The sequence below is a fragment of the Lynx rufus genome, unplaced genomic scaffold (genome assembly GCF_022079265.1).
Source record: "Lynx rufus isolate CCGP_SWC_20201006 ecotype Redwood Valley unplaced genomic scaffold, mLynRuf1.p SCAF_1, whole genome shotgun sequence".
Lineage (NCBI taxonomy): Eukaryota > Metazoa > Chordata > Mammalia > Carnivora > Felidae > Lynx > Lynx rufus.
Genome location: NW_025814823.1, coordinates 153031478 through 153046777, shown reverse-complemented (window position 1 = coordinate 153046777; position 15300 = coordinate 153031478). Strand labels below are relative to the sequence as shown.

At 37.0% G+C, this 15300-nt stretch overlaps 1 protein-coding gene across 1 annotated transcript in view; it reads right to left on the bottom strand.

Moving 5' to 3' along the window:
* Positions 1-15300, bottom strand: part of ADGRV1 (adhesion G protein-coupled receptor V1) — a 543587-nt gene that overhangs the window by 461230 nt on the left and 67057 nt on the right. The window contains exons 22-24 of the mRNA XM_047076463.1: positions 9140-9316; positions 3858-4038; positions 2749-2951 (exon numbers count right to left, since the gene is read on the bottom strand). Of these exons, the coding sequence (XP_046932419.1) occupies positions 2749-2951; positions 3858-4038; positions 9140-9316 (561 nt within the window). The remainder of the gene's footprint in view (positions 1-2748; positions 2952-3857; positions 4039-9139; positions 9317-15300) is intronic.

Here is a 15300-nt window from a genome sequence, read left to right as displayed (position 1 = left end):
TTTCTGCTCCTCATTAGAACCATTTAACCATTTTACTCATGCCATTTTACCATGAGATCTCAAGTAGTTCTTCCCTCCCGATTCATCTAGTTTGCTAGTTTTCTCCTCTTTAAACTTCAGAACTCAGCATAAGTATCACTTCCCCAAAAAAAGGCCACCTCCACTACCCTATGTCAATATCCACTTCTCTCCCATAGTACCAACCTTGAACATTTCTGTAACTGTGATTCAGTCATTAATTAGCTATTTAATATCATTCTCAAGAGCTGGGAGTAAGCACCTGGATGGTGGGGACCACATGTACCTCAATATATGAGAATAAGCTTAAGAACAGTGATATCTGATATGCAATTGTCTCCTCTTCAGTAGAGAATCCCTCCTGGCACTTTCCCTCCTTCCCCCAACACTTGCATACTCACACACACAGCCTAAAAAGTCTTGCTTTTATATGCTAATGCAGACCAGAAAGAGCTAACCCATCATAGAGAAGTGAAGAAGTTATCAGGTTTTCAGGGAAAAGCAAAGATTACAGTTCAAAGTGAAAACCAGTGACAAACAGGATATCCAAGTATCCTAAAAATCATCAGAAATGTCTTCAAGGGTAGTAGTTTTCTGACTGTCATGAAATATAGGGGCATAGGTTTTGCTTTATTTTGTTTTGGTTATTAAAGAAAATGATAATCCAACTGGAGATTGGGGATTTCCAGAATAACTAGAAATTGGAGACCACCAATATAAGGACTAAAGTATTTCTTTAAGAGAATGCAGAGAATATTAAGCTAGGCTGTAATGTCTTGTGGAATATGTTATATATCAAATTAATTAAAGATACAATAAATGTCAAGGCAAGAGAAATAGAACTTGCCCAAGAAAAAGAGTCTAAGAAAGAAGAAATCTGAGAAAACCTTGCCCACTGGACTACAGCCAAAATTAATTGAATTCAATTAGGCAAGGTTTCTGAGGTTTGAACAGAAAACTATATACAAATTACTGAACTCCAAACTATTGTGCAGGTCTTATTAGGAAGAAGGAGGGAAACTAATATTAAATTTTAAATTTTTTTTATTTTTTTTTTATTTTTGGGACAGAGAGAGACAGAGCATGAACGGGGGAGGGGCAGAGAGAGAGGGAGACACAGAATGGGAAACAGGCTCCAGGCTCCGAGCCATCAGCCCAGAGCCTGACGCGGGGCTCGAACTCACGGACCGCGAGATCGTGACCTGGCTGAAGTCGGACGCTTAACCGACTGCGCCACCCAGGCGCCCCCTTTTTTTTTTTTTTTAAATTTAAAATTTTTTTTTAACATTTATTTATTTTTGAGACAGAGAGAAAGAGCATGAATGGGGGAGGGTCAAACAGAGGGAGACACAGAATCTGAAGCAGGCTCCAGGCTCTGAGCTGTCAGCACAGAGCCTGACGCGGGACTCGGAACTCACAGACCGCGAGATCATGACCTGAGCCGAAGTCAGCGGCTTAACCGACTGAGCCACCCAGACGCCCCTAATATTAAATTTTAAAAAGAGGACTCTTTGGGAAAATAAAGATGTTGAAGGATAGAAAATACATCCTGAGAAGTACAGCCAAGAAGAAATCATGAGCATTTACTTAATATGAACAAATACTGGTGATAATAAGAATAGGCAGCGGTAACAATGTCACTGTGTATGTGCCATGTATAGTACATGACACTTAAAATGCTGCCATCCATCCTCAGAGCCATTCTGCCCAGTAGACATGGTCTCCTCTTAATGATAAGGACACTAAGGTTAGGAAGATTTGAGGCTCCCAAGGTCACACATTTAGAAGACCAGTTGAAACCCAGTCTGGTCCAGCTCAAAATCCCAAGCTTCTGTTTGCCAGTGCCACACTACTTCTCACTTGGAGAAAAATATAATTCAAATGGAGATGACATGGATATACAATTTCTTTACAATTTTGGACCTGTTTGATGGAAGCATACAAGAGGGTTTAAAATGTTTAAGGGACACCTGGGTGGCTAAGTCAGTTGAGTGTGTGACTTCAGCTCAGGTCATATCTCACAGTTTGTGAGTCCAAGCCTCACGTCAGGCTCTGTGCTGACAGCTCAGATCCTGGAGCCTGCTTCAGATTCTGTGTCTCCTTCTCTCTCTGTTCCTCCCCTGCTCATGCACTCGCTCTATCAAAAATAAACATTAAAAAAATTTTAAATGTTGAAGAAAGAGGGGTGCCTGCATGGCTCAGTCAAGTGAGTATCCAACTTCAGCTCAGGTCATGATCTCGCAATTCTTGAGTTCGAGCCCCGCATCAGGCTCTGTGCTGACAGCTCGGAGACTGGGGCCTGCTTCAGATTCTGTGTCTCCCTTTCTCTCTGCCCCTCCTCCACTGGTGCTTGCTCGCTCTCTCTCTCTCTCCCTCTCTCAAAAATATAAACTTTTTAAAATATTAAAAAAATAAAACGCTTAAGAAATAGAATTTTAAATATATACCCTATATATCAAAATCTGTGACATTAAAATAAGTAATATAAGTGAACACTATGACAAATATAAGACACAAGAGAAATTATCAGTATGAGAGCTACTTAAGTGTCAGGCGTTAAAGGACTGAAGTACTTGAATTTGTAGAAATCAACAGGCTAGAGAGCAATCCATCATCGCTTATTTTGCTGGTTGAGTATAACAGGGGACCAGTGCAAGTCTCTTCCACTCCCAAAAGGGAAGGACTGAGTCTCTTTGATAAATATGGCTTCCAAAGGATTAAGTGATTTACCTGGTAGTCCTCAGGACTAAATGCTGTCAATGACACCGTCCTAAATTCCGCCAGAACCCTCCCCAGGAGTCCTTGTGCCCGGACGACCAATAGTCTCACTTCTCCATCTTCCTCCTGCACGGTGACATGAGGCATGCTGCTTGCAGGCAGGGTCATTGCGTCCTCAGGCTCAGGGGGCAGCCCTGTGGAGAACTGCAGCAAGCCTGCAAGACACAGAGAGCCATTCTGACCCCAGTGATCTGTGGAAGAATTTCTTCTGAAACATCTTCAGAATTCATCTGAAACAATCTTAAACAATTATTTTGGCCACCAGAATACAATTCGGAGAGCTTTCATTTAGAAAGACTTCAGTGAAGATTTGATTAACATGCTTTTGACACAGAATGTGTTAAGTTTTCAATATAAGTTAAAATTTTCTTTGTCTCTACCCAAAGAATCTCATATTTGAGTCTCTAGAATTCATTCTTAAACTTAGAGCAGAACATAATAAATGCCTCCCTAAAGGATTTGCAACCCATTTAAGAAAAATTTAACTGTAAAATCAGAGTTCAAGAGCCTCTCAGGTTCCCTACACAGAACTCTTACTAGTTTTTCTTGCTTTATTCCCCCCCCCCAAAACTATTAATTTTCAATATAGAGTAACAGTCTCAATTTGTTAGGACAGATATCTGTGATAACTCCACAATTAAGAAAATTATCACTTTGCAGCACAAAAAGAAATTAATATAAACAGTGATAACTTCACTTCTTTAAGCCAGTAAAATATAAATTACAAAGTATTTCAATTAATTAGTTGTTAACATATCACTAGAAGATAATTTTTTAAATAAAAAAATTTTGAAAGCCATGAATGAAGGTACTTTTTTTGTTTTAAATAATCCTGTATATACCTTTCAAAATATATTTGTAAACTTCAGAAATTGATCTTTGTATTTTCTTTTATAAACAATGTCCCTCAAAATGGCAGCTTAGAATTTCAAGAGCCCACAAGTTAGAGGACCCAAAGGAGTTCAATTGCAATCATTTGCAAAATATCCCTTCAGAAGTTCTTAACTAGACCAAATATACCCGGAGAAGAGAGCATTCTTCTTCCAGGAGGGCTTGGTTACCATATGGGTGATCACTAGCTTTGATGGTGATATCTGTTGTTTCCTTTTCAGGGTCTATGCTTGCACCACTGGTGGGGATGGATCCCAGCTTCCCATCTCCAGGAATTGCAGAAACCAGCGTCACACGGAAATACTCATTAAGCTCAGGAATATCATCATCAAGAACATATATATTCAGAACCTATAAATGTAAAAATCCAGAGGCATGAAGCAATGAGGCATACAGAAATTACTTACCACTTACCAGAAGAAAATAAAATAGCCAATTAAATTATATTTAATTGAAGTTACTATTTAACATGATCCACTTCCTTTTTTAAAAATGTTTATTTACTTTTGAGGGAGAGAGAGACAGAGAATGCAAGCATGCATGCACAGGTGACCAGGGAAGGGGCAGAGAGAGACGGAGACAGAGAATCCCAAGCAGGCTCTGTACTGACAACACCTAACATGATCTATTTATTAAACATTAAAACACAGACAGAGAAGGACCAGAGAAATGAATTCTTAAACAATAATGGGTGCTGAGTATGAACACTTTCTGTCTAAAAATATCATATTGAGGGGCACCTGGGTGGCTCAGTTGAGTAACCGACTCTTGATTTCAGCTCAGGTTGTGACCCCAGGGTCAGAGGATCATGCCCCACGTTGGGCTCTGCACTGAGTGTGGAACCTGCTTGGGATTCTCTCTCTCCTTCTGCCCCTCTTTCCTGCTCACATTCTCTCAAATAAAAAATAAGTAAAATAAAATAAATAAAATGAAAATACCATATTGATGTATTAACATCATACATGACATATTAATGTATCAATGTAATATCATATATTGCTTGTACCAATGACAGTGGTATGACCAACCTCAGGGTACAAAGTTCATAAATAAGGAACTGCATGTTATCTGATGGGATGTGCAGGGGGCAGTTGAACGGACAACATATACATGTCTAGTTCCTGCCTAAGGAACACCTGACATTCTTAGTAGTAGCATTTTTAAAAAGAGATTTAAAATGGACTTTGAAAATCTGGTGTAAGTAATCTTTCCAAAAAAGTAGCAATAACTCAGCCAAGCTCTACAAAATTTAAGTCAAAATCTGAAGTGAAAAAACAATTCCCCTCCCTTTATTAACCGAATAAGCATGCCGTGGCACCCACAATGTGCCAAGATTGGAAAATGCCCCAATCCCAAAGAGGCTCACGGGCTATTGTAGGAAAGAGATGACAAGGAAAACATTTAAAACAATGTAAACTGCTAGTTAGTAGGTTACTGGTCTGGTTTTGAATCATTAAATATAGTTATTATAGTATTTAATTAATATATTCCATATATTAAAAATGTAACAAGATATTAATTGATCAAATGCAACGTAAAATGTCATAATAGGGTTATGCACAAAGTACACATAAAAAGAACAACCAACTTTACCTACTAACGATTTTACAACAGACACGTTTTAAGTGTCTTAATGTGTTAGTTGTGGTTCTAAATAATAATGGGAAGGACATTCCGAGTAAAAGAAACAGCACTTGTACAGGAACCCAGTGTGAAAGAATAAGGCACACAGGGAAACTGAAATTAGACCACCATCATCGGTGTTGGAGATAAGGCTAGACAGATAATTAGCTCAGTTCAAAGGGACCTTTTATGCTAACACTAAAAAAAATTTTGACTCTCAGGCCCACAGCACCAGCAGGATGGGCAAGATGGAAGTGCCATAATCAGTACAAGAAAGCCCAGTTGGGCACAGCCCTGAAGGCCAATACTTTTGAAGACGCGACCCGTGCAAAGGGAGTTATGCTGGAAAAAAGGGGTCGGAGCCAAACAGCCAAATTCTGCCATCAGGAAGTGTGTCAGGGTGTAGCTGATCAAGAATGGCAAAAAAAAAAAAAAAAAAAAATCACAGCCTTTGTATCCAAAGATAGTTGAATTTTATTGAGGTAAGAGTTTTAGTCTATTGTAGTTTCTGTTCTTAAGATAGTTTTTCCCAGTTTTTTATGTAATGAACGGGTATTTTTAGTGATAGTTGCTGACACCAGAAGTAAACTGTTGATTCTGTTCTAGGAAAATGATGAAGTTCTGGTTGTTGGATTTGGTCACAAAGGTCATGCTGTTGGTAACATTCCTGGAGTTTGTTTTAAGATTGGTGAAGTAGCCAGTGTCTCTCTATTGGCCTTACACAAAGAGAAGAAAGAAAGACCAAGATCATAAGTTTTGATGGTGAAAACATGACAGTAATAAATTTTCAAATGCCAAAAAAAAAATTGGACTTCATTCCACAGGCAGTGGAGAGAACGGAAGAATCATAAGCAGGAAACGGACAAAATGAGAATTTTGTTTTAGACTCAGTACCAGGGCAGAGTGTAAACAGAGTGGACAGGGCAAGAAAGGATGCTAGGGGCTGAGACAGGAGGTGAATGACGAGAAAGAATGAGATTCTGAATAATGCAGTGACAGTGGAGATGAAGAAAAACAGATGGATTTGAGATTTGTTCTAGAGATAGAAGACCCAGACCCTGATGACTCACTTAGCATAGCAAGTGGACAACAGAAAGGAATGAAGAGGCCTTCCTGGTTTCTCCCAGAAAGAAGGGTGACAACATTCTGACAATGCACTCTCACTCCAAATGCAATCTCCAAAGTAATAATCTTTGGGCTAAAACCATTTGGAGGACTTTTTTTTAATGTAGTTTTTCTTAAGAGTTTGATTTAGTAGGTCTGAATTTGGTTTTAATGTTCATTTTAATCAAAATTTTAAATAAGAAATTAACATATGGCACATCCAAAATACTCAAGGGGAAGGGCAAAAATGATACCTACTACCCAAATCATGTCATTGTTTCTGAACTAAAAGTAACAATATGCAGTCTGAAGATTTCAGATATCTTGCCCCTACAAAGCAAGCTAACAAATGTTGCTATAAAAAGTAACACCAAAACATCACGATGTACATGCAAAATTAAGCAGCAAATATTTTTAAAGGGTTAAAGCACACCAAAGTAGTCATTCATTTTAGTGAAATGAAGGGTTTGAAACTGAAGGCCCTATCAAGGTATAAATAAATGTATTTTTACATGGTAACACAGTAAACAAAAATAATATTTACGTTTACTTTATTTACTATATGTTATACACTCTGCTATTTTCTATTCTATTTTTATTTTTTTAACGATTATTTCTTTATTTTGAGAGAGAGGGAAAACAGGGGAGGGGCAGAGAGAGAGTGGGGACAGAAGATCCGAAACGGGCTCCACACTGACAGGAGCAAGCCTGATGCAAGGCTCAAACTCACAAACCGTGAGATCATGACCTGAGCTGAAGTCCGTCAACTGACTGAGTCACCCAGGCATCCCCATTCTATTTTTAAACTCTTCATCATAAGTTGTTTAATTTATTTCACAACTAACAGCCCATTAAAAAAAATACTGAAAAACACATTTCCAGTATACTTTCCTGTACTTTAGGGAAATACACACACACACACACACACACACACACACACAACACTTTCCTAACTCCCTCGCAGCTAGGTTTTTAGATGTGATTAGATGTGTATATTTAGTTAGCTGACTCCCAAGATAGTTGGAAGGCAGCAGCAAAGTTGAGGCTACCTTACTACTGTTTGTGCTAGAAAGCACAATTATGGAGCATTAGTGACATCACAGTTACCTATCACTGGCTTTGTAAGACTAAGTGGTTGGTGTAGATCTAGCAGACATGGTATTATAAACCAACCCCACTAGTCAATGTTACTATTTTGCAAAAAAGATCACTTATTGCTTGAAGAAACTAAAAATTATAGAAGAAAATATTTTAAATATAACTTCGCAAGAGCTTATTTTCCAAAATCTGATTGACTCTTATCTCTTCCAAAATGTGTTTATAAAACAATGGTTTCTGGTTATATTTTCACTTCATAGTTGGTAAATTTCCAAAGGAAAATCTGGGGGATCAACTCTGTTTTCCAAGTAGAAACATAAAAAAGTGACTACTATAATGCCACCATTATTACTTAAGTAAAAAAAAAAAGAATACTTTAAATCCAGAAAAGTAGTGAAAAAGACAACATCAGATTAAAATACAGTTCTTTAAATAGCATTGTTAGCCTTATGAAAACTTGCTTAGTTTTCATAATTTTCCTCACTTTACCAAAAAATCAGCAAAATATTTACCATGGATCTATCTGCAGCCTGTTATTGGAGAATTTTTGTTATAAACTATTTAATCTCCTTCTTCCCCAAATTATAGAGATTTGATCATTCTTTAGCGTTAACTCTTTAAATCTTAAGCATATTTTAAGTCTTCCCTCAATTTTATCTTTTCCAACCAATTAACTCCTAAATCCCTTAGATATTTCCTCAAAGATTATATTTGCAAGCCTTAAGTTATTTTACTATGTGTCACTAATGACATATAAGCTACCTACATGTTTAATGAAAAATTATACTGATGTGAATATTCTAATATGGTAGACTAGAAGAATGTTTTAAAAAATTCTGATAGAGGGGGTGCCTCAGTCAGTTGGGCATCCAACTTCGGCTCAGGTCATGATCTCACAGCTCGTGAGTTCGAGCCCAGCGTCGGGCTCTGTGCTGACAGCTCAGAGCCTGGAGCCTGTTTCAGATTCTGTGTCTCCTTCTCTCTCTGCCCCTCACCCGCTTGTGCTCTACCTCTCTCTCTCAAAAAAAACATAAACATTAAAAAAATTTTTTTTTAATTCTGGTAGAGGACACAGTCTCACCTCGATGTCACTTACAAGAAGTGCCATTTATTTCTGGAGCACCTATTCAGAAATGAGACGATAGTTCATGGAAAGTTTTGATAAAACTTGAGATCACTTGTACTTTCAAAACAAAGAAAAACTACCTCATTTTTTCCATGTTTAAAAACAAAGTGAGATTATAGTTATAAGAATTCCTCATTGGCTGATTAGAAGAGTACCATTAAGATCTCTGCAGTTTCCCATTGTATCAGTAGTAATAACAACAACAACAACAACAACAACAACAACAACAAAACCCACAATGACAAACCTTCAAGTTATACCATTTTTATTATACAGGAATTAAAGAAGATATAAAACTATAAAACTATATTAATACTATAATCATTCAAAACCTTTAGTTTTTATTTTGCATAAATAAATAAAAAAAAATTTTAGACGATGATATTTACCTAATTACTTGAATACTTTACATCGCTTAAACAGCAAGAAGTTGCAAATAAACTACAGAACAAACAGGAAAAGCTTTCCAGGAGACTTTCAAGGAAACAAGGTAGGGTTTACCTCAGATCTCTGCCAAGGAAGGAACGTGATAGTTCCACTGGCATTAGCAAAATCATCAACAAGGTAATTAATGCCTTCAGATTCGATCTGTGAGATGGTATAAAAAACATGCACATAATCCAGAGCTCCTCTGGTTCGTTCCACCACACATGAAATGGTGGATCCCTCCTCTGCAATCTGAAATTGAGCATAAATTATTTATAAAAACATACCGATTTAAGTCAGTGATAAAATTATAATGCTTTCATGTAATTACCATAAACTTAATTCTGTAACTTTCTAACACTCTGAGGAAGCTTCTCCATTCCTCCATAGTTATGACTGCTAAGAAATACTCAAAACCATGCATTTTTGTCTCACACTTTTAGAGATTTTATAAAAACACAAAAATGCAAAATACGAAAATTACAACAATAATTATAATCAGTTAACTGTACATGTAATTCATTCATTGATACTTCATATATGCCAGCCACTTTTCTGCATGCTATGGTACAAAATATCTATTAAAAAAAATTTATCCGACAGTCTCAGATAAATCTAAAAAGGAAGACAAACTCAAAGTTTTAGAAGTTGAACACGAACAAACCAAATGGGGAACAGAAGTGTGGGGTAGAGGGTAGAAAATGACATGAGGGAGAACATTCTAGGCATGGACATAAAAAGTAATAAGGTGGATTTTATGAAATCATTCTGAGGAGAGCACAAAGTAACAAGTGGCGAGAGCCTTGAGAAACGTCTGGTGGGGAGACAAATTTCAGGTCAAGGAGGGCATTTTCTATTATGCTCAATATTTTTTGATAGTCATATATACATATGTATACATATGTATACATATATACATGTATACACATGTCTGTATGTATTTTTCACATGGAAAATATTTTTATCTAAACACTTAAGATAAATGCTTAAAAATTACATGAAGTTAGATCTTTTAGAATAAAGTCTTGATGCTCTTAAATTCTCAGTCTTTTAATTGAATTTTATTTTTATGTTAGCAAGCATATATACAATTCATAGAAAAAAGAACTAAAACTAAAGGAATAGAACTCAAAATACAAGTTCTAATTTAGATGATGTCACTCTTTTTCATGTCAATCATGATCACCTCTGTCAGCATAAGATAGAGTCATTTTGATGCCAACACTGGGGCTGGAAAGAAAAGATGTAAAATGTATTCACAAAAAGGCAATAGTCAACATAGTTATCATTGAGCATGGAAGCACCAAGAAATCCTGAGTTTCACCAACCATCAATACCTCTACTTCAAAGGGTAATAGCAACCCTAGTGCCTCACAGTAAACAAGACTAAGCATTTCTGGGACAATACTATAATTCTTTTATTTGCCTGCAGGCCCCCTGGAATGAGAAGCCCAAAACTACAGGTGATTGTTCAGCAGAGCCTCCAGTGTGACTCCTGGTGGACAGCCCCTCACCCAGACAGAGCCAGAACTTATAATCCAGCAGAACCTAAAGCATGAGAATGAGAAACACAAATTCTAGCAATTGGTGACTGGGAGTGATGGAGACAGGGCCACTCTTACTTTCTACCTCTTGTCTCCTGAGCCCATGTAGCCTAGGTACTGTGGACACTGACCAGTTACCAGCCACTGGATACATACTAGATCACCCCCACCCTACAAGATGTGGTCCTTGAGATGGCACCTTAGCTGAGTCTTTATCAGGCCATCCCATTATTGTAGTAAGCCAGCTGATTCAGGTGATGTGGTTTATAGTAAGGGCAGGGAATCCTAGGACTGTGTGCCCACTGTTACACCTCCTTCACATAAAACAAGTCCCTCTGAGGCAGGCTTCCCAGTGGACACAGCAGGCATTTTTTCAGCCTTCAGATGATGGTCTGGTAGATCTACTAAGAACATAAACTCATTAGGTAAGTATTAATTCCAATAATAATTCCAGTATAATAATAATATAACTCCAACATTAATTCCAATATAATAATAATAATAACAATAATAACAACAACAATAACTCATGAGCTAAGGTAAGTATTAATTCCAGTAATTACTCACTCTGGAGTAAAACAGCCAGATTGGGATCAAGCTACCACTAAAGAGCTTATTGGAAAGCAACTACCTTTGGTCTTTGCTGCTTGCTATTTGGGCATTCAGCAGCAAGAGTTTCTAGATCCATCTTGTTAAAAGGGAGCTCATAATGGGGTGGCTCAGTTGATTAAGCATCTACTCTTGATTTCAGCTCAAGTCATGATCTCATGGTTCGTGGGATTGGGTCCTGGTTCATTGGATCGAGTCCTGGTTGGTGGGATCGGGCCCCACACCAGGCTCTGAACTGACAGCATGGAGCCTGCTTGGGATTGTCTGTCTCTCTCTCTCAAAATAAATAAATAAACTTAAAAAAAAATAAGAGAGAGCTCATGTTGTCAGGCACATGCACAGCCTCGATTCCTGCCATCACTCTGTTAATGGCACTGTGCTGGCAGTGAAGAGTCTAGTTGACATCCAGTGGATGCCTCATCCTAATTTCCCAGTTGTTGAGAGTGTTTTGGGAAATGTCCCCTTACACTTAGTGCCCATATCCTTCTATCTATTAACATGACTCTTCCCCAAATTTTCTTGTCTCTAGTCTTGATGAATTTAAGTCCCTGCCAGACCACTATGTCATTAGCACTGCTCAAACATGTACTTCATAACTTCAGACCATTTCTCCCTTCACATAAAATGACTAGCTAAGTGGGCTGGCTGTTTACTGCTCTGTCCTCATCCTTCAGAGCCACTCCCGAATTGAGCAACAGAGTGGTGGTAGCCCACTTTCAGCAAGCACCAATACATCAAGACACGTCAGGCTTGTGTAAAGCAGGCTTGATTTTTCCACCTCCAACAGTTAGTTACAGGCTTTACAGTAAAGGTCCAAGAGTTGACTGTTAAATAAGCTCAGTTTGAAATGTCTACATATCCAAGAGATGTGTCAAGTGAGCAGCTAGAAAAATGAGTCTGGAATTTTGAGGAGAGGCCAGGATTGACATTATAAATTTGGGAGGCAGCAACATATAAATGGTATTTAAGGCCACATACAAATGGTATATACATATAACATTATATAAATGCTACTTAAAGACTGGAAGAGATGACAAGAGAAGTAACTATAGATGTAAAGAAAAGGATCAAGTATGGTCAGTTATGCTATAACACTGGTTTTGAAATCATAAAACTGTTCCAATGCAACTGACCTATAAGAGAGCATAATGTGAATAATCCATAATCTGTTATGTGGACTTCACATTTGCTTATGTGATTTCATCTATAAGAAACATGGTGAACACAGAAAACTGCGCTGACCTGAAACAAGTCATGTGGAAACACACAAACACCCCTGAAACATCTATCAGCTGCCTCAGTGCAACACGTGTGTTGCTAGCCACACTTAACTGCATCTAATGTGGCAACTTTCCCTTGGATGTCAGATAACCCTCCTCTCACTTCACAAGAATACACAACCTGCAAGTGTGTACTGCTTGCTTCTTCAAGCAAACAAGGGTTTTTCCCTAGGTATACACCATATTTCTTGTAGTATATGAGTATTTCACATTTATTGTGTGAAACTTTTTTTATTGATTCCCTATCTTTCTTTTTACATGCCACTGACCAAGTTTTTGAGTAGTGTTCTCCTAACCCATCATTTCCTTAAGTTCTGTGTTTTCCTCATCCAGTTTGGCATACTGCAGTGATTTTTAGGAGCCATCTACCACATGATGGAAGAACTGACTGCTCTGAAGGTGGGGCGCTCCAATCCTGAGGCTGGAGAGAAGGGGAAACAGAAGAGACACCCAAGTGCTCAATACGCATCTAATTTAATTCCCACCTGCCACCTAGACATTTACATCAGCATTTTCATCACAGCCACTGGTACATAAACGTGTGATGAAAAGAGTATATGGCTTTAAGGTCAAACATTCCTAACCCTCTTCACGCTACCATTTATCAAACATCTCAGTCTCAGTGATTTCTTCTGAAAATGAATATCATAATGTCTAATGGATCTGGGTGATTAAACAAATGTCTTAGAAGGTACCTACAGGAATATATTAAGTACTGAAAATTTTTTATATTTTTTCTCCTTAACAAACATACAGATACATACACAATTCCAAAAAAAAATGCTACATTCCCATTTTATCAAGAAATATATATGCTTACGTATTGAAAAAAGTAAATCCCTACACATTTTGATTCCTATCACAATGGGAACACATTTGCCCCAAATTTTAACCAGAATGAACACTTTGAATGAGCTAAATTAATAAGCCATTAATCCCAACATATGAATATTCAAATTTTCCCTTTTTAGCAGGAGACAAAAATGAAATAGATCCAAAGATGCACTCGGGACTCTGACATATTTCCTTACAACTACTTACTTACTAAGTCAATGAGCATTACCAGGCAGCACCCAGGACTAAGAAAGGAGCTTTTTACTTGTAGGAATCACACAGGGAAAAGCTATTTAACCATGCTTTCATTTGGTAAAGCCCTAATCAAAATCTATCAGCTACTATTTTCAGTTTCTTTTTTAAAGAAAAAGGCTATCCATATTAACAATTTATTCAATAAAGTAAACTATAAATCTCTAATTAGGGAAGAAACTTCAAATGTCAAAGGTCCATAAAAAAATCACCTCGAATGCTTGGTAAAAATCCATTTTTCATACTTATGAATTTACAGAGAAATGACACAATGTCTGAGATTTGCTTTAAAAATGACTTCAGCCCAAAACAAGGAGATGAAATTGGAGATGAAAGTCTGATAAATGTTGACGCTTAGGTGGTGGGTCACTGGGGTTCATTATTCTGTCTTCTCTTATTTTTATGTATGTATGAAATTTTCCATTTAAAAAGATTTTTTAAGTTCAGGGTTTTGATTCCCATCTCATCTCCCTGCCAGAGATTCTGATTCAGAAATGGAGTCCTCAATCAGGAATGGTGCCCAGGAATACGCATTAGACATTTCTTATTAAGGTCATCATGCGCAATCCCTGGGAAATACTGAAGCAGATGAAGGAATTATTAATACCAGAAAATAATGAAGATATGAAGAATAAACAGTTAAAATAGTTTTTCTATTAAAATATTCAACTAACTGACTTTGGAATCAGGATACGAGCAAACGTTTAGGTCAGTATACGAGAAGCATAACATCAAGAAGTAATCATCAAAAACCACCATCACTCAGTTTTTCACAATAAACAGCAGTAGCCACTACTATTTCCTCTTTTGAATCAGAAATGTGCTCAATCTTCAGAACTACAGAAGAGTAATTATAAAGGTTAACAACCAGAAAAGTTTTTGAAACATATTTTCCCAGAAAAAAATAATGCACTGAGCCATAATTTGGCTTTCTGTATTGGAGTAGAAGATTAAAGCTAACACCTAATAATTACACACCCAATTAATTTTTTATTTTGTTTCATGCTTGGGTGAAGATCTATGATATCAGATTATATCAATATCACTTATATCTAAAGGAATCTATTCACATAACATATGGCAGGCACTTAAAAAGAAACACAGTCCAAGTTAAATAATATTCTCAGTTTTACAAAGATCCTCTCAAAATATCTCTAAATCTATTCTTAGGCTGAGTTCATAAATATAAAATTTAATCCAAGTATTAGTTATAAAAATAAAATAATGAGACTAGGAAGTTCTATGAATCATTATGAAAAGTAATCTCATTACTTTATAATTATCTGATATACAAGACTGTAGGACATACAAAAATAGTGCCAAAATAAGGTGCAGAGAAAGTAACATTAAAGAATACACAGAATACCAAAATACGGGTGGAAAACATGAGAATGTGGTTGCTATGCTACAGATCCAACAAAACTCAGTCATCTGTTCAGTATAGACACCACCTGGAATACAGAGAACTACTTGGCATGGCCCCATCAGGGCTCTCCACTACATACAGGTTTATTCATTCTTTCAATTACATTTATTAAGCACCTGCTACTTAGTACAAACAAGATGGCGTACCAGGCTAGGCGGTAACAAATCACATAATAATTATTATCTCTTTCAATATGCCAAGTATAGACTATGTCATGTTCTACATTTTTTCATTATTTAAGATGTGATTATACTTTCATTTTAACCTTCATATTATTTTATTTCATATGAA